The 24,000-nt window shown below is 42.0% G+C and overlaps 3 protein-coding genes across 3 annotated transcripts in view; 2 read left to right on the forward strand and 1 right to left on the reverse strand.

Moving 5' to 3' along the window:
• The window catches only part of LOC146304129 (calbindin-like), a 9,977-nt gene extending 9,675 nt beyond the window's left edge, over positions 1-302 (forward strand). Inside the window, exon 10 of the mRNA XM_084714247.1 lies at positions 36-302. Coding sequence (XP_084570373.1) covers positions 36-104 — 69 coding nt within the window. The 3' untranslated portion in view covers positions 105-302. The remainder of the gene's footprint in view (positions 1-35) is intronic.
• A 4,232-nt stretch (positions 303-4,534) lies between these two features.
• Positions 4,535-19,053, reverse strand: decr1 (2,4-dienoyl CoA reductase 1, mitochondrial). Its single transcript, XM_084714259.1, has 10 exons — positions 18,895-19,053; positions 17,516-17,721; positions 17,332-17,389; positions 13,731-13,817; positions 10,837-10,984; positions 8,412-8,511; positions 8,227-8,299; positions 7,832-7,978; positions 7,281-7,343; positions 4,535-4,757 (listed from the first exon to the last, which is right to left on the reverse strand). Exons 1-10 carry the CDS (start codon positions 18,958-18,960, stop codon positions 4,698-4,700), a joined length of 1,008 nt encoding a protein of 335 aa, XP_084570385.1. The 5' UTR covers positions 18,961-19,053; the 3' UTR covers positions 4,535-4,697.
• Positions 19,054-19,561: 508 nt separating this feature from the next.
• Positions 19,562-22,257, forward strand: pmvk (phosphomevalonate kinase). The gene is made up of 5 exons (XM_084714260.1): positions 19,562-19,964; positions 20,536-20,599; positions 20,724-20,876; positions 21,819-21,948; positions 22,040-22,257. Exons 1-5 carry the CDS (start codon positions 19,849-19,851, stop codon positions 22,183-22,185), a joined length of 609 nt encoding a protein of 202 aa, XP_084570386.1. The 5' UTR covers positions 19,562-19,848; the 3' UTR covers positions 22,186-22,257.
• Positions 22,258-24,000: the final 1,743 nt, after the last annotated feature.

Here is a 24,000-nt window from a genome sequence, read left to right on the forward strand (position 1 = left end):
CTGTCTGTCTGTCTCTCTGTCTGTCTGTCTCTCAGGGAGTAAAGATGTCCAAACATGACTTCAACAAGATCTTTGATCTCTACAACCAGGTTGATTGTTTCTAATGTTTGTTCTGATGATGTCATGGTGATGTCATGGTTGTAATGTTGTCTGCTGTCCAAGTGCATCATGGGATTGTAGTGGTACATATTTTTCATCATGATGTTCACTATGTAGTGATGCAGTTGGCATCCTCTTCACTTTGGTATTTTTCTGTTGTTTTTTTAATCTAGCTCAGATTTAGGTGTGAGAACATTCCTGACCAGCTGCTGCGGGAAATTAGTTTGGACAATTTATGTCACACTTGATTTATATTATTGTTAAAAAACAAGTGATTAAACCACCCGAACTTAAAGGAGGTAGATTTTCACTGTGCTATGAATTAGGCCAAGGCCAAAAAACCAAGAACACCTGTTACACAGGTGTGTTTGGATGTGAGTTGAAATGATAAGTGTGTTTTTCTAATACGGTTGATGAGGATTTATGACACTGAGCCCAGAAATTACTGGACATTTGAACTGTTTGTGTTTTAGGACGCCAGTGGATTCATACGAGACACACAGCTGGAGGCTCTGCTGACACAGGTGACACACACAGAGACACAGAGACACACAGAGACACACAGAGACACAGAGACACACAGAGACACAGAGACACACAGAGACACACAGACACACACAGAGACACACGGAGACACACAGAGACACAGAGACACACAGAGACACACAGAGACACAGAGACACACAGAGACACACAGACACACAGAGACACACAGAGACACACAGAGACACAAAGACACACAGAGACACACAGAGACACACAGAGACACACAGACACACACAGAGACACACGGAGACACACAGAGACACAGACACACAGAGAGACACACAGGTGACACACAGAGACACAGAGACACACAGAGACACACAGAGACACAGAGACACAGAGACACACAGAGACACACAGAGACACAGACACACAGAGACACACAGAGACACACAGAGACACAGAGACACAGAAACACACAGAGACACAGAGACACAGAGACACACGGAGACACAGAGACACACGGAGACACAGAGACACACGGAGACACAGAGACACAGAGACACATGGAGACACACGGAGACACAGAGACACAGAGACACACGGAGACACAGAGACACAGAGACACAGAAACACACAGAGACACACAGAGACACACAGAGACACAGACACACAGAGACACACAGAGACACACAGAGACACAGAGACACAGAAACACACAGAGACACAGAGACACAGAGACACACGGAGACACAGAGACACACGGAGACACAGAGACACAGAGACACACGGAGACACAGAGACACAGAGACACATGGAGACACACGGAGACACAGAGACACAGAGACACACGGAGACACAGAGACACACGGAGACACAGAGACACAGAGACACACAGAGACACAGACACACAGAGACACACGGAGACACAGAGACACAGAGACACAGAAACACACAGAGACACAGAGACACAGAGACACACGGAGACACACAGAGACACAGAGACACACAGAGACACAGACACACAGAGACACACGGAGACACACGGAGACACACAGAGACACAGACACACAGAGACACACAGAGACACACGGAGACACAGAGACACACAGAGACACACAGACACAGGGACACACAGACACAGGGACACACAGAGACACACAGAGACACACGGAGACACACAGACACTCAGAGACACACAGAGACACAGACACACAGAGACACACAGAGACACACGGAGACACACAGAGACACAGAGACACAGACAGACAGAGACACACAGAGACAGAGACACACAGAGACACAGAGACACACAGAGACACAGAGACACACAGAGAAACAGAGACACACAGAGACACAGAGACACAGATACACACAGAGACACACAGAGACACAGAGACACACAGAGACACAGAGACACAGAGACACACAGAGACACAGAGACACAGAGACACACAGAGACACACGGAGACACACAGAGACACAGAGACACACGGAGACACACAGAGACACAGATACACAGAGACACACGGAGAGACACGGAGACACAGAGACACACAGACACACAGAGACACAGAGACACACAGAGACACACAGAGACACACGGAGACACAGAGACACACAGAGACACACAGAGACACACAGACACAGGGACACACAGAGACACACAGAGACACACGGAGACACACAGACACTCAGAGACACACAGAGACACAGACACACAGAGACACACAGAGAAACACGGAGACACAGAGACACACAGAGACACACAGAGATACACAGAGACACACAGAGACACAGACACACAGAGACACACAGAGACACACAGAGACACAGATACACACAGAGACACAGAGACACAGACACACACAGAGACACAGAGACACACAGAGACACGGAGACACACAGACACACACAGAGACACAGAGACACACAGAGACACAGAGAGACACAGAGAGACACACAGACACACAGAGACACAGAGACACAGAGAGACACACAGACACACAGACACACAGAGACACACAGAGACACACAGAGACACAGATACACACAGAGACACAGAGAGACACAGAGACACACAGAGACACACAGAGACACACAGAGACACAGAGACACACAGAGACACAGATACACACAGAGACACACAGAGACACAGATACACACAGAGACACACAGAGACACAGATACACACAGAGACACACAGAGACACAGAGACACACAGAGACACACAGAGAAACAGAGACACAGAGACACAGAGACACAGATACACACAGAGACACAGAGACACAGACACACACAGAGACACAGAGACACACAGAGACACGGAGACACACAGACACACACAGAGACACAGAGACACACAGACACACACAGAGACACAGAGACACACAGAGACACAGATACACACAGAGACACAGAGACACACAGAGACACAGAGAGACACACAGAGACACAGATACACACAGAGACACACAGAGACACAGATACACACAGAGACACACAGAGACACAGATACACACAGAGACACAGAGACACACAGAGACACAGAGACACACAGAGAAACAGAGACACAGAGACACAGAGACACAGATACACACAGAGACACACAGAGACACAGAGACACAGAGACACACAGAGACACAGAGACACAGAGACACACAGAGAAACAGAGACACAGAGACACACAGAGACACAGAGACACAGAGACACACAGAGCCACAGAGACTGACCCAGAGTTCTGTCTTACAGGATGCAGTTCTCTGAGTTTGGGTTCTGTCTTACAGGTAGTGGACCCTGCAGACGTCCCTCTGTGTCTCTCAGTCATCATGGAGTTATCAGACGGAGGAAAACTGTACCGCTCTGACCTCAGTCTGCTGCTCTGTCACCAACACTGACACGCCTTCTTTATAAAGCTCCGCCCCCTACAATCACACCTTACATAGAGACAGAAGTCACTGTCGTCGTGTGGACACCACGCTGCTCATGTCTGTTGTGGTTCATCGTTCTTCTGTTGCCAAACTTTGTGTGCCACTTTGTTGTTACGCCAACCTGTAAAAAGATCTCTAATTTTAATTTAATGAACAGAGATGATGTTTCCCTCTCCAGTGTGGGCGGGGCCACTTTACTCCTGGGTCATGTCCCATCCCTTTTTTGGGTGAAAACAACCAATTGAATTTGATTGATGGTAAATACAGATTCTGAGATCTTTGACAATCAACAATCGGCATCGTTATCCAGAAAAACTAAAGAAATAAAGATCCACTCCCGACCGTACCTTTGTCCAAACCTGAAGTAGAACCACAGTCCTGAATCTCCAGCTGATGTATTTCTCACACCTGTCAATCTTTACATCATTCACAAGCTTTATGTTGCTGTTTTTCTTCTGTAGAACCAAACTCCATTCTAAAAACAGCTGTTTTATAGTAGGAACATATTTTTTCACAGTAAAAACTTCAGTTCCCCTTTAATTTAGACCATTTTCTGATTCTTTTTGATCTACAGGCACAATCGGCTCACATGTCAGTTACTCAGTGACATCATTAACTGACCTGAGATCAGGTGTTTGACACACACGCACTGACTGGTTTTACAGAGCTTGTTTTCACCCATAGGGGGCGTGGTCATAAGACATGATGTATGGCTGCTCTTATCTATAGTGTTACACCAGGCCACGCCCCTCCAGCCGTGTGCCAAGTTAAAGTGTCTCAGGTGAACTACACCTGTTGTAGAAATAAAAAGTGAAACTTTGACTTTCAGGTTTGTTTGTAGTTCTGTCAGCATTTTCACATCCACATTAAAGACTGTTACACTTCCTGTTCCTGCTTTTTGGACTTCATGTGAATCACAGATAACTCACAAAAACACCAAAGAAGAAGAATTCAAACCATTGCCAACTTAACAAAACTTTATTTTAACACACAAACAGACTGCAGGAAACCTTGTGACACTGAGCGTGACTGTCCCTCTGGCTACCAGCTAACAAGCTAACAATGTCTCCTGTTGAAGAAGCTGTGCCAATAATCAATCGATCAGCAGACATCCGTCACATTCTCTCACCATCATGACACTAGCAGCTCACAGTGATCTGATTGGTCCAATGAAGAGTGTTTTTAGGATTGTTTAGTTTTTCTGATCATCGCCTCCATCATCTTCCACTGATCTGGAGTCACCTGATGAACAAACACATTTTTATATTAAATATGTCATCAAGAAAGACAGAGGACATGAAGACAGAGGACATGAAGACAAGATGTAAAGACAGAGGACATGAAGACAGAGGACATAAAGACAAGATGTAAAGACAGAGGACATAAAGACATGAAGACAAGATGTAAAGACAGAGGACATGAAGACAAGATGTAAAGACAGAGGACATGAAGACAGAGGACATAAAGACAAGATGTAAAGACAGAGGACATAAAGACAGAGGACATGAAGACAGAGGACATAAAGACAGGATGTAAAGACAGTGGACATAAAGACAGAGGACATGAAGACAGAGGACATAAAGACAGGATGTAAAGACAGTGGACATTAAGGCAGGATGTAAAGACAGAGGACATGAAGACAGAGGACATAACGACAGAATGTAAAGACAGAGGACATGAAGACAAGATGTAAAGACAGAGGACATGAAGACAGTGGACATGAAGACAAGATGTAAAGACAGAGGACATAAAGACAAGATGTAAAGACAGAGGACATAAAGACAGAGGACATAAAAGACTGGACGTAAAGACAGAGGACATGAAGACAAGATGTAAAGACAGAGGACATGAAGACAAGATGTAAAGACAGAGGACATGAAGACAGTGGACATGAAGACAAGATGTAAAGACAGAGGACATGAAGACAGTGGACATGAAGACAAGATGTAAAGACAGAGGACATGAAGACAAGATGTAAAGACAGAGGACATAAAGACAAGCTGTAAAGACAGAGGACATGAAGACAGAGGACATAAAGACAAGATGTAAAGACAGAGGACATGAAGACAGAGGACATGAAGACAAGATGTAAAGACAGAGGACATAAAGACAGAGGACATGAAGACAGTGGACATGAAGACAGAGGACATGAAGACAGAGGACATGAAGACAAGATGTAAAGACAGTGGACATAAAGACAGAGGACATGAAGACAGGATGTAAAGACAGAGGACATGAAGACAGTGGACATAAAGACAAGATGTAAAGACAGAGGACGTAAAGACAGAGGACATGAAGACAGGATGTAAAGACAGAGGACATGAAGACAGAGGACATAAAGACAAGATGTAAAGACAGAGGACATAAAGACAGAGGACATGAAGACAGGATGTAAAGACAGAGGACATGAAGACAGTGGACATAAAGACAAGATGTAAAGACAGAGGACGTAAAGACAGAGGACATGAAGACAGGATGTAAAGACAGAGGACATAAAGACAGAGGACATGAAGACAGGATGTAAAGACAGAGGACGTAAAGACAGAGGACATAAAGACAGAGGACATGAAGACAGGATGTAAAGACAGAGGACATGAAGACAGGATGTAAAGACAGAGGACATGAAGACAGAGGACATGAAGACAGGATGTAAAGACAGAGGACATGAAGACAGAGGACATGAAGACAGGATGTAAAGACAGAGGACATGAAGACAGTGGACATAAAGACAAGATGTAAAGACAGAGGACGTAAAGACAGAGGACATGAAGACAGGATGTAAAGACAGAGGACATAAAGACAGAGGACATGAAGACAGGATGTAAAGACAGAGGACGTAAAGACAGAGGACATAAAGACAGAGGACATGAAGACAGGATGTAAAGACAGAGGACGTAAAGACAGAGGACATAAAGACAGAGGACATGAAGACAGGATGTAAAGACAGAGGACATGAAGACAGAGGACATGAAGACAGGATGTAAAGACAGAGGACATGAAGACAGAGGACATGAAGACAGGATGTAAAGACAGAGGACATGAAGACAGAGGACATGAAGACAGGATGTAAAGACAGAGGACATGAAGACAGGATGTAAAGACAGAGGACATGAAGACAGAGGACATGAAGACAGGATGTAAAGACAGAGGACATGAAGACAGAGGACATGAAGACAGGATGTAAAGACAGAGGACATGAAGACAGTGGACATAAAGACAAGATGTAAAGACAGAGGACGTAAAGACAGAGGACATGAAGACAGGATGTAAAGACAGAGGACATGAAGACAGAGGACATGAAGACAGGATGTAAAGACAGAGGACGTAAAGACAGAGGACATAAAGACAGAGGACATGAAGACAGGATGTAAAGACAGAGGACATGAAGACAGGATGTAAAGACAGAGGACATGAAGACAGAGGACATGAAGACAGGATGTAAAGACAGAGGACGTAAAGACAGAGGACATAAAGACAGAGGACATGAAGACAGGATGTAAAGACAGAGGACATGAAGACAGGATGTAAAGACAGAGGACATGAAGACAGAGGACATGAAGACAGGATGTAAAGACAGAGGACATGAAGACAGAGGACATGAAGACAGGATGTAAAGACAGAGGACATGAAGACAGAGGACATGAAGACAGGATGTAAAGACAGAGGACATGAAGACAGAGGACACGTCCTGCAGCTGATGTATGAAAACATGTCAGTCAGTGATGGTTCATGTCTCTGGGGGACACGTTTCGGTGGGACACTCACCCTGCGCAGCTCGTTAAACTCTCCAGCCAGCAGCACAAATTCTCCTCCATCGAACCGAATCACCTGAAAACAAACAGTCAATAAACTCTGACCTGAGATCAGACATTTTGTCAGGACGGTTTTAAGTCTCAGATTCTGAATGGACGACACAGAGTGAGACACTGCACACAGAACCGGCGGTGGGTCAGATCTGAACCTGGAGAACCAGCATGTTCTCTGAGGACAACTAAGACAGCATGAGAATATGGACAGCAGTGTGGACAGACGTGGACGTGATCTAAACTGTCTTTGATGATGTTCACGCTGTCTCCAGTCACAGAGACAGTTTTATTTCTCGTGTCCTCGGTGTGACCGCAGACACAAACTACTGCCAACATGATGAACAAAAAAAAACTTCCTGTAAGTGATTATTTACTATTTATTATTTACAGAAAGTTGCTCATTAGTTTTAGATGATTTCTAACAGAACAAATGATCAATAACCTGAAGTTAAATGATTTCAGCTCGATGAGCTCGTCCCTGACATGTGACCCGAGACGCCGTGAACTCACCGCTCCAGACATCCAGCTGGCGAAGTTGCTGCTCATGTACGCCGCCAGGTTTGCGATTTCTCCTGGTTTCCCGAGTCGACCCGTCGGGATCCGGCCGAGCATCTCCTTCTCAAAGGTTCCGGTCGGATCCAGGCGGCTCATCGCTCCCTGAACACAACAAACAACAAGTAAACAACAGGGAAAACAACAACAAACAAGGCAACAACAACAAACAAACAACAGGTCAACAAACAGGTAAATAAAAACAAACAACAGGTAAATAAAAAACAAACAACAGGTCAACTACAACATCAAACTACAGACAACAAACTGGTAAACAACAATAAATAACAACAGGTAAACAATAACAGACAATTGTAAACAAACACCATCAGCTGTGGACAGAGGGGTGGTACCTTGGTTCTGATTGGTCCAGGCTGGATTATGTTGAACCTGTGACCATAGCGCCCCCACTCTGCAGCCAGAGACCTGACACACACCACAACAACAACAACAACAACAACAACAACAACACTGTTACCACAGCAAACACCCATCAGGGATGATCAACATCATCAGGTCTGTTACACGTCACACTGACTTGTAGAGCGCCTCGACTCCGGCCTTCGCTGACGCACTCGGGACCACGAAACCAGAACCAGACTCAGCGTAGATGGTGGTGATGGCCAGGAAGGACGCACCTGAATAAGAACAAGAAGGACGCTGCTACACAATGAACAACAAAGAACACAAACAATACAAACAAACAACAAATAATTCAATCTATTTTAATGCCTCTGAGGATTTAGTTTGAAATAAAAGAATATATTTATCATATAAAAGTTTAGTTTCTTATTAATCATCCACAAAGATCTGAGCGAAGATGATGCTGTGAACCAGGTCAACATCAAAACACAACCAAAGAAAAATCTATATTGGTTTACTTTCATACAACATTTAGAATATTTTCAGCTCTTTATCTTTCTGTCAGACAGACTTTTCTGACAGGAAACCACCGTTACATCAGACAAACATCACTCTACAAACCAACCAAACTCCATTCATAAAATCAGTCATTTTAGTTCACAGAACTCAGGAGCTGTTGGTCTGTTGCTCTGTCTGTTGGTGTGTTTGTGAGACTTCAGTGTTTTAACACATTAGTTTGGATCTGAACCAACGTTACTCGCTGCAGACGGAGGCAGCAGTCGACCAACAACCCCTGAGTTCTGTGAACTAAAAATACTGATTTTATGAATGGAGTTTGGATCAATATGATCCCTCCCTGTTTAAGCATGTTGAGTTGTCTCAGACTGAAAGAGGCAGACAAAGTGGAACACAGATGTTTTGTTGGCAGCAGATGTTGTGGACGTTTTTGAGATTAGTTCATTATAAATATCTGAGCATAATCACGTCCAATTCAAACCCAGTAAGACGAACAAGAACTTAAATGACAATATTTCAAATTTGGAGTAAAATGAATTTCTTATACTTTAACATGCTTACTGTTGTGAACACAGAATCTTAAATTACAGTCAGATGTTTGAGTTTCCAGACAGTTTAAAGTTTTCATCAAACATTACAGCTGATTCTTCAGAAGAACAGTGATGGAGGATATTCTGGATCTCCTGCCACCTATTACATTATATTATATTATATTACATTATATTATATTATATTATATTACATTATATTACATTATATTATATTATATTATATTATATTACATTATATTATATTATATTATACTATATTATATTATATTATATTACATTATATTATATTATATTATATTACATTATATTATATTATATTATACTATATTATATTATACTATATTATATTATATTACATTATATTACATTATATTATATTATATTATATTATATTATATTACATTATATTATATTATATTATACTATATTATATTATATTATATTACATTATATTATATTATATTACATTATATTATATTATATTATACTATATTATATTATATTATATTACATTATATTATATTATATTATATTACATTATATTATATTATATTATACTATATTATATTATACTATATTATATTATATTATATTATATTATATTATATTATATTATACTATATTATATTATACTATATTATATTATATTATATTATATTATATTATATTATACTATATTATACTATACTATATTATATTATACTATATTATATTACATTATATTATATTATATTATATTATATTATATTATACTATATTATATTATATTATACTATATTATATTATATTATATTATACTATATTATACTATACTATATTATATTATACTATATTATATTACATTATATTATATTATATTATATTATATTACATTATATTATATTATATTACATTATATTATATTATATTATATTATATTTTAATTACATGACGTAAAGGACCAGTGTGTAGGATTTAGTACCATCTATGTGGAGCTCGCAGATTACAAACACCTCGTCTCACTCTCCTCTTGCAGGCCTGCAGTACAGGTACAGTACAGGTACAGTACAGGTACAGTACAGGTACAGTACAGGTACAGTGAGGTACAGTACAGGTACAGTACAGGTACAGTACAGGTACAGTACAGGTACAACGTGCACGAAGCTCGCAGAAACATGAAAGTTTGTATGAAGAGTCTGTGTTTGGTTTGTCTGCTCTGGGTTCCTGTAGAAACATGGCGGTTCAACATGGCGGCCTCCTTCTATAGATCTAATGTGTTTACACTAATGACAACATACTGATGAATATCATATTACATTATTGACATATTCTGACCTTTAAATAATAATATTACTAACAGTGATGATGATGATGATGATGATAAAATGACAGTCCACCTTCAGTCCTGCCATCATGTAATTAAAATCTTGGATCAGTTGTTAGCAGAGAGCTCAGTGCAGGAGCTGCCGATAAATCTGCCACACTGGACCTTTACTGACCTCAGACCAGTCTAAACTCAGTCTGAACTTTGGTCCAGGCTCAGTGACCTCTGACCTTTCTGCTTCTGAATGAGCCTCTTGCCGAGCTCCAGGGTGATGAAGGCCGTCCCGTTCAGGACGATGTCGGTGATGCTCCTCCAGGCGTTTGGCGACAGATGTTCTGTCGGAGCAACAAAGTTTCCTGCTGCGTTGTTGATGATCACCTGCACCAATCAGGACACACAACCACTGTGATGTCATAATTTAAGTCCATGTAGGGCAATAATCGATCTGAGTTCTGAGGTTCTTTTCACACCACGAAAATGTCTTATTAACCACCGACCAAAAAAAAAAAGTCATGAAAAAATGAGCAGTTTTCTCTGCTCTGAACGTTGGGGGCGTGTCCTGTCTCAGGTGTCAAATACTCAACCACCTGTCATCCTCCTGTCCTGGACAGTAACCAACCCGAGGATCAACCTGTTCCTCTCACCTGACCACAAACGTCATGTCTGCTCAACAGGAACGTTCACGCCACTGGAGCGTCAGTCTGTGTCGCACGTCAAAGCAGCAAAACGTTCTTTTCTTTTGATATGTCTGAAAATAAAAAAACACTGTTTGATTTTATCACCTTTTAAAAATTTGATTTTTTGTGCTACAAATATCTGGCAGGTCAAATCAAAGCCTGTGGCGGCCCAGGTGCAGCCCACGGGCCCCACTTTGAACAGCCCTGCTAAAAGAGAGCTCTGATTGGTGACAGGACGTCCTGCAGACGCCGACATTTTAAACCGAGTGACCGTCAACAGACGCCGCGGCGTTTTTATTCAATCAGTAACAATTAATGCAGACAAGTTTTAGAGCGACACATGCTGACGTCCCTGATGTCTCTGATGTCTCTGATGTCCCTGACGTCCCTGACGTCTCTGATGTCTCTGATGTCTCTGATGTCCCTGATGTCTCTGAAGTCCCTGATGTCCCTGATGTCTCTGATGTCTCTGATGTCTCTGACGTCCCTGACGTCTCTGATGTCTCTGACGTCCCTGATGTCCCTGATGTCTCTGATGTCTCTGATGTCCCTGATGTCCCAGATGTCTCTGATGTCTCTGATGTCTCTGATGTCCCTGACGTCCCTGATGTCTCTGATGTCTCTGATGTCCCTGACGTCCCTGACGTCTCTGATGTCTCTGATGTCTCTGACGTCCCTGATGTCCCTGATGTCTCTGATGTCTCTGATGTCCCTGATGTCCCAGATGTCTCTGATGTCTCTGATGTCTCTGATGTCTCTGATGTCCCTGACGTCCCTGATGTCTCTGATGTCTCTGATGTCCCTGACGTCTCTGATGTCTCTGATGTCTCTGACGTCCCTGATGTCCCTGATGTCTCTGATGTCCCTGATGTCCCTGATGTCTCTGATGTCTCTGATGTCCCTGATGTCCCTGACGTCCCTGATGTCTCTGATGTCTCTGATGTCCCTGACGTCCCTGACGTCTCTGATGTCTCTGATGTCTCTGACGTCCCTGATGTCCCTGACGTCTCTGATGTCTCTGATGTCTCTGATGTCCCTGATGTCCCTGACGTCTCTGATGTCTCTGATGTCTCTGATGTCCCTGACGTCTCTGATGTCTCTGATGTCTCTGATGTCCCAGATGTCTCTGATGTCTCTGATGTCTCTGATGTCCCTGATGTCCCTGATGTCCCAGATGTCTCTGATGTCTCTGATGTCTCTGATGTCTCTGATGTCCCTGATGTCTCTGATGTCTCTGATGTCCCTGACGTCCCTGACGTCTCTGATGTCTCTGACGTCCCTGATGTCCCTGATGTCTCTGATGTCTCTGATGTCCCTGACGTCCCTGATGTCTCTGATGTCTCTGATGTCCCTGACGTCCCAGATGTCTCTGATGTCTCTGACGTCCCTGATGTCCCTGATGTCTCTGATGTCTCTGATGTCCCTGACGTCTCTGATGTCTCTGACGTCCCTGATGTCCCTGATGTCTCTGATGTCTCTGATGTCCCTGACGTCCCTGATGTCTCTGATGTCTCTGATGTCCCTGACGTCCCAGATGTCTCTGATGTCTCTGACGTCCCTGATGTCCCTGATGTCTCTGATGTCTCTGATGTCCCTGATGTCTCTGCTGATTTCAGCAGAGACATCAGAGACACATTCTGCTCGTGTTCCTCCACCTGAGCAGGTTGGACAGACAGTCTGAGGTGCTGCTGTGAATGAATGTTGATACGTTCCACCTCTAATGCACACAAGACAGACGTGTGTGTGTGTGTGTGTCTGTGTGTGTGTGTGTGTGTGTGTGTGTGTGTGTCTGTGTGTGTCTGTGTGTGTGTGTGTGTGTGTGTGTGTGTCTGTGTGTGTGTGTGTGTGTGTGTGTGTCTGTGTGTGTGTGTGTGTGTCTGTGTGTGTCTGTGTGTGTGTGTCTGTGTGTGTGTGTGTGTGTGTGTGTGTCTGTGTGTGTGTGTGTCTGTGTGTGTGTGTGTGTGTGTGTGTGTGTGTGTGTGTCTGTGTGTGTCTGTGTGTGTGTGTCTGTGTGTGTGTGTGTGTCTGTGTGTGTGTGTGTGTGTGTGTGTGTGTGTGTGTGTGTGTGTCTGTGTGTGTCTGTGTGTGTGTGTCTGTGTGTGTGTGTGTGTGTGTGTGTCTGTGTGTGTCTGTGTGTGTGTGTCTGTGTGTGTGTGTGTGTGTGTGTGTCTGTGTGTGTGTGTGTGTGTGTGTGTGTGTGTGTGTCTGTGTGTGTGTGTGTGTGTGTGTGTGTGTGTGTGTGTGTCTGTGTGTGTGTGTGTGTGTGTGTCTGTGTGTGTGTGTGTGTCTGTGTGTGTGTGTGTGTGTGTGTGTGTCTGTGTGTGTGTGTGTGTGTCTGTGTGTGTGTGTCTGTGTGTGTGTGTGTGTGTGTGTGTCTGTGTGTGTGTGTGTCTGTGTGTGTGTGTCTGTGTGTGTGTGTGTGTGTGTGTGTGTGTGTGTGTGTTTACGTCAGGTAGTCCTGTCAGAGTCTCCATCTGGTCAACACAGCGAGAAACAGCCTGAGGATCTCTGACATCACACTGAACCGCATGGACCTGAGCACAGAGAGAGACCAGTTCAGACCAGTTCAGACCAGTTCAGATCAGTTCAGACCAGTTCAGATCAGTTCAGACCAGTTCAGACCAGTTCAGACCAGTTCAGATCAGTTCAGATCTGTTCAGACCAGTTCAGACCAGTTCAGATCAGTTCAGACCAGTTCAGATCAGTTCAGATCAGTTCAGACCAGTTCAGACCAGTTCAGACCAGTTCAGACCAGTTCAGATCTGTTCAGACCAGTTCAGACCAGTTCAACCCAGAGATGCAACGATTAATCGAACAATCGTTTATTGACTAGTTTATTATTAATTATTAATTAATCGTTTATTTACTATTTTGCTAATCAATTAATCAGTTTGATACGTTTTTAAAGAAAAAAAGTCCAAACTGTCTGATTCCAGCTTCTGAAATGCAGAAGTTGCGTTTGACTTTTTCGTTGTCTGTTATTTTCACTGACAGGGTCATAAAAATCCCGTCAATCTATTTTTACCGTCACTTTAATTTTTAAAATGATAATAATTTCATATTCAACAGCATTTAATTTTGATTAATTTTTAATTAATATTCAGTCCGAACAGAGAATCCACACCGCGCCTCTTTTATCAACGCCGTCATCGTTATTCAGCTTTCTGAAGAAACTTCAGCTGCTGTGACTCGAGGTGCGTTCGAGGTGATCCAGGTCTGCGCAGAATCGATCAGCGGTGATCGCTGCACAATGCATGCTGGTTAGATTTGTGTCCGACTTGATCCTGACTTGCACTGACGTCATGCACATGTGGGCAACGATGACCTCACGAGATCGAGGCGCCGCAGTTTGTAGAGCCAGGCGCCGCAGCTGCTCTCCACCGACTGCAAACACCTGACTGTCACCTGATCGATGAGCTGGCAGGCTCTGATTGGCTCTTAACTTTGACAACAAACACCACATGTTGTATAAAATAGTAATTTTCTGTGTAACTGTAATATTTAATGACATATTGATCTTCTGTTGTCTGATGAATAATCAGATATTTAGTGTCTGATAATAATGAAGGTTCTATATGACTGATCAAAAGAACAGTTTGGTTCTTTACAAGGAAGATAAAAGAACCGATGAGTCAAAAGGAGGATCTCTTCTATTTTAACTTCAATCAACGATCAAGAACGCACTTTATTTCTTCAGCTGTGATCAATGACCTGCAGACTACAGGTGATCTACAGGTGATCTGCAGGTGACCTGCAGGTGACCTGACAGGATGTTCGTGTCTCGTGTCTCGTGTCTCCTCCTCTAGTCTCTCTGAAGTCTGTTGAAAACTGTCCGACTGGACTGCAGACTTTCGTCTCCACCTCCTGCTGCGTCCTGATCTCGTCTCTCCAGACGAGACGCAGTTCATCTCCAACGAACCTAATAGCTAATTAATCTGCTCACTCGCCACCAAGTGGTCAGGAGTCTGAACTGCAACGTGTCAAAATGACAGATGACCTTCAGATTTATTCGGTCAACGCGACTCCTGATTAAATGTGAAGATTTTCTGGTTTCTGACGACGACATCTTGGACTTTGATCATTGATCAACATTTTTCAATGTTTTCTGATGTTTTATGAACCAAACAACTCATCAATTAAAGATGAAAATGATCAATACATTAATCAATAATGAAATGAATGATCAGTCCTGAAAATAGAATTGAATTAAATCCATATTTGTATTAATCAAACGATGTGGCAGATTTCAAATTACATGTAAACACGCAGATGTTAATCACCAGAACAGAAATGTAAACTTTTATTCTGAAAAAACTAATTCCCTCTGACTTCCTGGACAGTTCCGTCCATGAGACACGCCGACCTCAGAAAATATTTTTCAAGAACTCTGGTTCCCACTTTGTTCCTGCGTCATCAATGATTGATTATTAGCAGTTATTGTTACCATCAGTTCTTTCTGTTCTGAGTTTCGTTCTGCGCTGTTCTTCTGTCTTTATGGGCTCTAACTATCAATTCTATTGATTATTTTCTCCATTAATTGATCCTGTCATAAACTTGATATGTTTCAAGTCTTTACTGTAACAATTATCTTCATCACTAATTGATCTGTCAATCATTATCTGGATTAATTGATTAGTTGTTTGGTCCATAAAATGTAAGAAAATGGTGAGAAAACCAGAAAATATTCACATTTAAGAGATTAAAAAAAAAAAAGTTTTAATCAAATCAAAATAGTTTGAGATTAATTTGATAAGTGATTAATAATCGATAACTGTAGTTGATTGAAGAAACTGTTTGTTTACATCTTAGTGCTGCTTTATGTCGCAAAAATAAAATACTGTTGGAAAAAAAACACAGAGGGTCATTCTACTGGGTCTGTTCTGGTTCTGGTTCTGGTTTTAGTTTCAGTACTGGGTCTAAGTCTGTTTTGGTTCTGGTTCTGGTTTTAGTTTCAGTACTGGGTCTAAGTCTGTTCTGGTTCTGCTTCTGGTTCTGGTTTTAGTTTCAGTACTGGGTCTAAGTCTGTTCTGGTTTTAGTTTCGGTACTGGGTCTAAGTCTGTTCTGGTTCTGGTTTTAGTTTCAGTACTGGGTCTAAGTCTGTTTTAGTTCTGGTTCTGGTTTTAGTTTCAGTACTGGGTCTAAGTCTGTTCTGGTTCTGGTTCTGGTTTTAGTTTCAGTACTGGGTCTAAGTCTGTTCTGGTTCTGGTTCTGGTTTTAGTTTTAGTTTCAGTACTGGGTCTAAGTCTGTTCTGGTTCTGGTTTTAGTTTCAGTACTGGGTCTAAGTCTGTTCTGGTTCTGGTTTTAGTTTCAGTACTGGGTCTAAGTCTGTTCTGGTTCTGCTTCTGGTTTTAGTTTCGGTACTGGGTCTAAGTCTGTTCTGGTTCTGGTTCTGGTTTTAGTTTCAGTACTGGGTCTAAGTCTGTTCTGGTTCTGGTTCTGGTTCTGGTTTTAGTTTCAGTACTGGGTCTAAGTCTGTTCTGGTTCTGGTTTTAGTTTTAGTTTCGGTACTGGGTCTAAGTCTGTTCTGGTTCTGGTTCTGGTTTTAGTTTCAGTACTGGGTCTAAGTCTGTTCTGGTTCTGGTGTTTCAGTACTGGGTCTAAGTCTGTTTTGGTTCTGGTTCTGGTTTTAGTTTCAGTACTGGGTCTAAGTCTGTTCTGGTTCTGGTTCTGGTTTTAGTTTCAGTACTGGGTCTAAGTCTGTTCTGGTTCTGGTTCTGGTTCTGGTTTTAGTTTCAGTACTGGGTCTAAGTCTGTTCTGGTTCTGGTTTTAGTTTTAGTTTCAGTACTGGGTCTAAGTCTGTTCTGGTTCTGGTTCTGGTTTTAGTTTCAGTACTGGGTCTAAGTCTGTTCTGGTTCTGGTGTTTCAGTACTGGGTCTAAGTCTGTTTTGGTTCTGGTTCTGGTTTTAGTTTCAGTACTGGGTCTAAGTCTGTTTTGGTTCTGGTTCTGGTTTTAGTTTCAGTACTGGGTCTAAGTCTGTTCTGGTTCTGGTTCTGGTTTTAGTTTCAGTACTGGGTCTAAGTCTGTTCTGGTTCTGGTTCTCTCACTTTGTTCCCCGTCTGGCTGCTGATCTCCTCGGCCGTCTGCTGCAGGACGTCCAGCTTCCTTAACAACAAACACAAACATGTGATGTCATGAAGACCTCATCCAATCAGATCCTCAGCCCGTCACATGTGACGGGGCGAGGTCCCGTCTGTGTTCTGGTCTCAGTTGTAAATAAAGTTTTGTGACCTGCTGGCGATGACGCACTGAGCTCCGAGCTGGGACAGGGTGGCGGTCATGGCGCGGCCCAGTCCCGTCCCGCCTCCCGTGATGAACGCCACTCTGTTGTTGAAACTTCCTGCCGGCAGCATGACGACTTCAGAGGGCGGGAAGAACGCCGCCTGAGGATGAGGTGGGAACCCCTGAGGAAGAACCGCCGAGCTGTGGAACCATGACTGAGAGAGAACAGACACAAGAATGTTCCTTCAGGGTCTGATAGAGGAATGTTTATCAATAATCAATTAATCACCAAAGTTAAAAATGTATGGAAATAATTTGTTTCTCCAGACGGACGAAGACGAGAGTGAAGCTTTTATCAGTTTATTATTGTTTAATTATTGTTTGATAAATGTTACTATAGTTATTATTATTTACTTGTTAAATTATTGTTTAATTTGTGTTTGATTAATGTTTAATGATTCTTTTGTTATTTTGTTTTAGTTTATTTTTAGTTATTATCATTATTATTATTATTATTATTATTATTGATTTTGTTTTTGCTTCATTAATTAAAGTTTCACAGAACTAAAGAGCCGGTAGAAAAAAATCAGCCGAGAAAAAGAAGTGTATGTGAGTAATTATTTATTGATTATTGATTGCTGACATATTCTATTGTTCAGGAAAATGCACAAAGTTTGCAGTGTGAATTAAATAACACGTAAAATATTCAAACAAAATGTAAAATACTATTTTCAAAGGAGATTATTGTTTATTTTTCATCAACACAGCGTTTGTTTGTTTGTTTGTTTGTTTGTTTGTTTGTATTGTAATTTGATGTGATTGTAGGTTTTATATTTCAGTAAAAATTATTTCAAAAAGAAAACAGAGAAGTCAAACAGAAAGTGAAGGAAACATGAATGTTGTGTTGAAGCAAGTTACAGGTTCGAATACAAACATATCAAGGTTTTAACAAACAGGTGATGTTGGCGCCACCTGCTGGTCACGTGGCTGAAGTACAGCAGGTCACTCACACCAAACTCCACTTGATTATTCTCTGATTTTAGAAAAATATTTACACCATATTTATATCGATGTTCTCAGTTTTTCAGACACGAATCAGATCCAACAGAAGAAACTGATTCAGAGATCTGAGTTGATCCGGTTCAAACTGGGTCAAAGGTCAAACTGCAGAATCATTCAATCAAATCAATACATTTATTAATGACGTTTCATGTGATTTAAACAGCGTTAAATTAATTCAAAATCAGTTTTATCAGTTAAACTGGACTGATTATTGATCATTGATTGTTGATAAGCTTGTTTTCGCAGCTCCTCTTTTTCATCACACTGTGCAGTTTGACAATAAACTTTATTTAATAAAAGTGAACAAAGTTTTTTGTTTTTCTCACCCTGTGAACTGACGTCGTCACTGATCTGAAAACTTCTGCTTTTCTCCAAAACACAGCGGCCGCCATCTTGTTCAACTGATGACCTTTGACCTGGATCACACCAACATGGAGGAGGGGGAGGACGAGTTTATAGCCTGTCACGCATGGAATGATGGGAGATGTAGTTTTAAAGCTCCGCAGACAAAAACTGATTAGAATTCATTATATTTATATTTTTATGTTTAACATCAAGTTTCTGTTAAAAAATAAAAAAAACCTAAACATTTCAGATCTGCTGAGTCACTGATGAACGAGTTTAAACTCTATTCTGAAACTTTATTTTCATTTAGAAATGAAAATAAAATCCTTTTTATGTGAATTTAAGGATCATTCAGATCAATCATGTTGTTTGTTCTCTCGTATCATGTTGACAAATCATTTATAAATATAAATACTTTCAAATGAATATTTGTTTAGTTGTTTGTTTATTTTAATGTTTGTTTGCTGATCAAATTTAAATAAAACGGTTCATAAAGTCGTTTGTACCTTTTTTGTTTTTAAAGCTTTAAGCTGTGAACACGTGACCACTTTTTACCCTATCTTAACGTTTAAATATTTAAATTACGTCATTAACCCCGCCCCCTCTGTGCGCTGCAGTGGTTCAGTCCAGAATGTGACGATGATCACGTGTTACCGTAATATGTCTGAAAGATTGTGACGCCAGAAAAAACACCCCGGTTGATTTTGATTTCTCTCCACAAATGAACTTCACATGCCAGGTGCTCGATATCCAATCAGTTTCATATTGATTACTGATCAGACGATGAGTCTGACGATGCTTTTATTTTGAAGTGGTTCCTGTGTGCTCGGTCAGTTACGGTACCGGTCGGTGTGGTCCGACAGACGGTTTCATCAAGGAGCTGTTCAAAGCAGCAGCGGATCGATCAGCTGTAGTATCGACAGGTGATCAGACTGATGGAGGACCGACCAGAACCCGAACTGGCTCCTGAAGTGGTTCCTAAACTGATCCTGGTCTTCAGCGGGAAGAGGAAGTCCGGGAAGGACTTCGTGACGGACCTGATCCAGGAACGGTGAGTGTTCGTGCCGTCAGTCCCCGATAATCACATTGATTAATGATATTTGATCAATAAATACAAAGACGAACAAAGTTCAGTCATGTTCACGGTTTCAATTTATTATTACAAGTTACTGTCACTGATCAGTGGGCAACGATTAATCCAATAATTGATTATTCAGTCAGTTACCAACTGTTCTAATAATCGATTAATCACATTGAGTCATTTTTTAATTTAAAAAAACTGATTTCAGTTTCTTAAATGTGAATATTTCCTGATTTCCTAACTCTCTGACTGTAAACTGATGATCTTTGAGTTGTAATGATGTAGACTGATCAATATCACTGATCAATATTTTCTGACATTTTCTGGACCAACCAATGAAATGATTGATGAAGAAAATGATCAGGAAGTTAATTGATAATAACTGTTCCAGGAAAGACTTGATAAATAAGTCCAAACATGGTGACAGGATTAATTCATTGATTAATGGAGAAAATAATTGACATATTAATCAATAATGAAAAGAATCATTTGTTGCAACTTGCCCAGTTTTGCTGTTTGGTTCACGTTCCTTCTTCTGCAGTTTAGGATCTGATGTTTGCTGCGTCCTGCGTCTGTCTGGACCGCTCAAACAGCGGTACGCTCAGGTGAGACACAAACTGTCGCCATGGTTACTGCCGAGTCATTACTGGGTTCTGCCGAGTCATTACTGGGTTCTGCCGAGTCATTACTGGGTTCTGCCGAGTCATTACTGGTGTACTGGTCCTGCAGGAACATGGTCTGGACCTGGACCAGCTGCTGGGTCCTGGTGTCTATAAGGAGCAGTATCGGGCTGATATGATTCGCTGGGGAGAAACACGACGATGTCAGGATCCCGGATTCTTCTGTCGCCTGGCAACCAGAGGAGTCCACCAACCTGTCTGGGTGCGTCACTGTGCACTGCTGATGTCACCACCACCTGTTCCTCCTCTACTTCTTTATCTCCCTAGCAACCACCTGACAACCACCTGACAACCACCTGACAATAAAGTGGAGACAATTAGAGATGGAATTAGTGTTTACATACATGTTGCTGCTGATTGGTTAACACCTGTGACACACCCACCAACCGAGAAAAGACGCACCTGAGAGCTGTTTAGAGGAAACATGACGTTCGATCCGCAAACCATCACAAAACAGACAAAATATTTTCAGACAGTCCCTGTCTGCTCTCTGATTGGTCAGGTGGTGAGCGACGCTCTCTGCTCTCTGATTGGTCAGGTGGTGAGTGACGCTCTCTGCTCTCTGATTGGTCAGGTGGTGAGTGACGCTCTCTGATTGGTCAGGTGGTGAGTGACGCTCTCTGATTGGTCAGGTGGTGAGTGACGCTCTCTGCTCTCTGATTGGTCAGGTGGTGAGTGACGCTCTCTGCTCTCTGATTGGTCAGGTGGTGAGTGACGCTCTCTGATTGGTCAGGTGGTGAGTGACGCTCTCTGCTCTCTGATTGGTCAGGTGGTGAGTGACGCTCTCTGCTCTCTGATTGGTCAGGTGGTGAGTGACGCTCTCTGCTCTCTGATTGGTCAGGTGGTGAGTGACGCTCTCTGATTGGTCAGGTGGTGAGTGACGCTCTCTGATTGGTCAGGTGGTGAGTGACGCTCTCTGCTCTCTGATTGGTCAGGTGGTGAGTGACGCTCTCTGCTCTCTGATTGGTCAGGTGGTGAGTGACGCTCTCTGATTGGTCAGGTGGTGAGTGATGCTCTCTGCTCTCTGATTGGTCAGGTGGTGAGTGACGCTCTCTGCTCTCTGATTGGTCAGGTGGTGAGTGACGCTCTCTGCTCTCTGATTGGTCAGGTGGTGAGTGACGCTCTCTGCTCTCTGATTGGTCAGGTGGTGAGTGATGCACGGCGGCTGTCTGACCTGCAGTGGTTCTGGTCTGAGTTTCCTCAACAGACTCGAACTGTCAGAGTTCAAAGTTCAGAAGCGACACGGAAACAGAGGGGGTGGAGCTTCACCACAGGTGAGATTACCTGTCTGTGTGTGTCCATCTGTCTGTCCATTCACCTGTCTTGCTGTTCACCTGTCTCTCTGTCTACCTGTCTGTCTCTCAGGTGTGGACGATGCAGAGTCAGAGTGCGGGTTGGACAGCGGAATTGAATTTGATTGGATAATCACAAACGAGGCCGACGCCCCCTCGTTACATGAGCAGCTGCAGCCAGTCCTGAAGCTGGCCCAAGAAGCAGCTGATAATCTCTAATCAATAATAAATATTGATGACATGACGATCAGTACAGTCTGCAGCAGCAAAGGCTCATGGGAGACAGACTCGCCGGTCAATGAAAATGTCTGATTGGTTCCTGCATCACAAGACTAATCAATAAATAATCCATATAATATTTATTATATTGAAATTAAAACTAATTTTCACTGAACTGAAACTATAAAATCTGATTGCTTGTTCTTCAGCTGAGTATTGATTAGTTTATCAATTGATTTATTGATTTGTTTATTGATCTGTATGTCTGGGGTGGAAAGTAACTAAAATACTTAAGTTTAACTGATTAGTACTCACAGTATTAAATACTTCAAATTGAAGTACTGATTACACAGTAATACTCAAGTATTGATCACAGAACAGCGACAGGAGAACGTTTACTTCTGCTGTCGGTTCTTCAACATGTCAGATTTTTTCAGGTAATCTTCCTGCACGGTTCCACGTGAACGTTGGTTTGATCCGGTCACAGGTGGAACGTGTCTCACTGCTGGTTCTTTGCAGCAACTAATCAACTTTTATATCATGTATTGATTAAATACTAATAAAGCAGCAGGTGTCGTCATGGTGACAGTGACGGCGTACCATCAGGGTCAGGAATGAAAAAACGGTTATTGATTAAAATCTGAATAAAAATGATCACAATAATAAAAGGAAACATTCAGTTGTCTCATCAGTTTTTGAAACAAAAAGATTCAAACTGAATATTTTGATCATTTGTTTGGACGTCAACCTGCAGATGACATCATCGAACAGCCTGCAGGTATGAATGTGTTCAATATCAACATCAATAATCGATCAAACCGACGATGGAAGGAGACGGCGTCTGTGTTTTCAGTCTGTTCTGACAGACAGGATGCTGTCTTTGATTTATTGATTGTCAGTTCCAATAAAATATTGATTGATGTATTTTACAGCCTGATGTTGAACTTGATGATGATACGTTCCGACATTTTATGTTTCAACAGTTTGACATCAATTATCAAATAAAGAACATTAAACATTTTCAAATTTGACTTTTGACTCGTCTGCAGACGTCTGTTTAATTTTTTTCCAGATTGTAAAATGACGGAAAAAAATGTTTTGTGGAGAGATGATGATGATGATGATGATGATGATGATGATGATGATGATGATGACCATGTGACAAATTAAAAAAACACTGCTGTTAGTATCGCACTGTAACTACGGAGGTTTTTCAGCAGGTCTGTTACAAAAATCAAAAAATAGGTCAATACACCAGAAATGTCTCCTTAGGACATTTTAATGCAGCCCTGCAGACATCATCAGATGATGTCAGACTGATGTCCCGCCCTTCATCAGTCTGACATCATCTGATGATGTCAGACTGATGTCCCGCCCTTGATCAGTCTGACATCATCAGATGATGTCAGACTGATGTCCCGCCCTTCATCAGTCTGACATCATCTGATGATGTCAGACTGATGTCCCGCCCTTCATCAGTCTGACATCATCAGATGATGTCAGACTGATGAATAAAATGTGCTAAGGAGCAGTTTCTGGTGTGATGATCTATTTTTTGATTTTTTTTAACCCAGTACTCATCAGTTTTGGATGTGTGCTGTTTTTGAATCTTCAGTGGGTCTGTTACCATGGAGACAGACAACATGGAACCACAGACAGCTGACAGAACCTTCAGAACCAAACAGGACATGAGACAAAGTCTGCAGCTTCTTCATCATCATCATCATCCAGCTGATTCTGGTTCATGTCAGATCTTTTGTTAAACATCTGAAGGAGTTTTTCTGAGAAAAAACTGAACAAACACTAAACAGTAAC

The sequence above is a fragment of the Lutjanus erythropterus genome, unplaced genomic scaffold (assembly GCF_056507025.1).
Source record: "Lutjanus erythropterus isolate fLutEry1 unplaced genomic scaffold, fLutEry1.hap2 Scaffold_170, whole genome shotgun sequence".
Classification (NCBI taxonomy): domain Eukaryota; kingdom Metazoa; phylum Chordata; class Actinopteri; order Lutjaniformes; family Lutjanidae; genus Lutjanus; species Lutjanus erythropterus.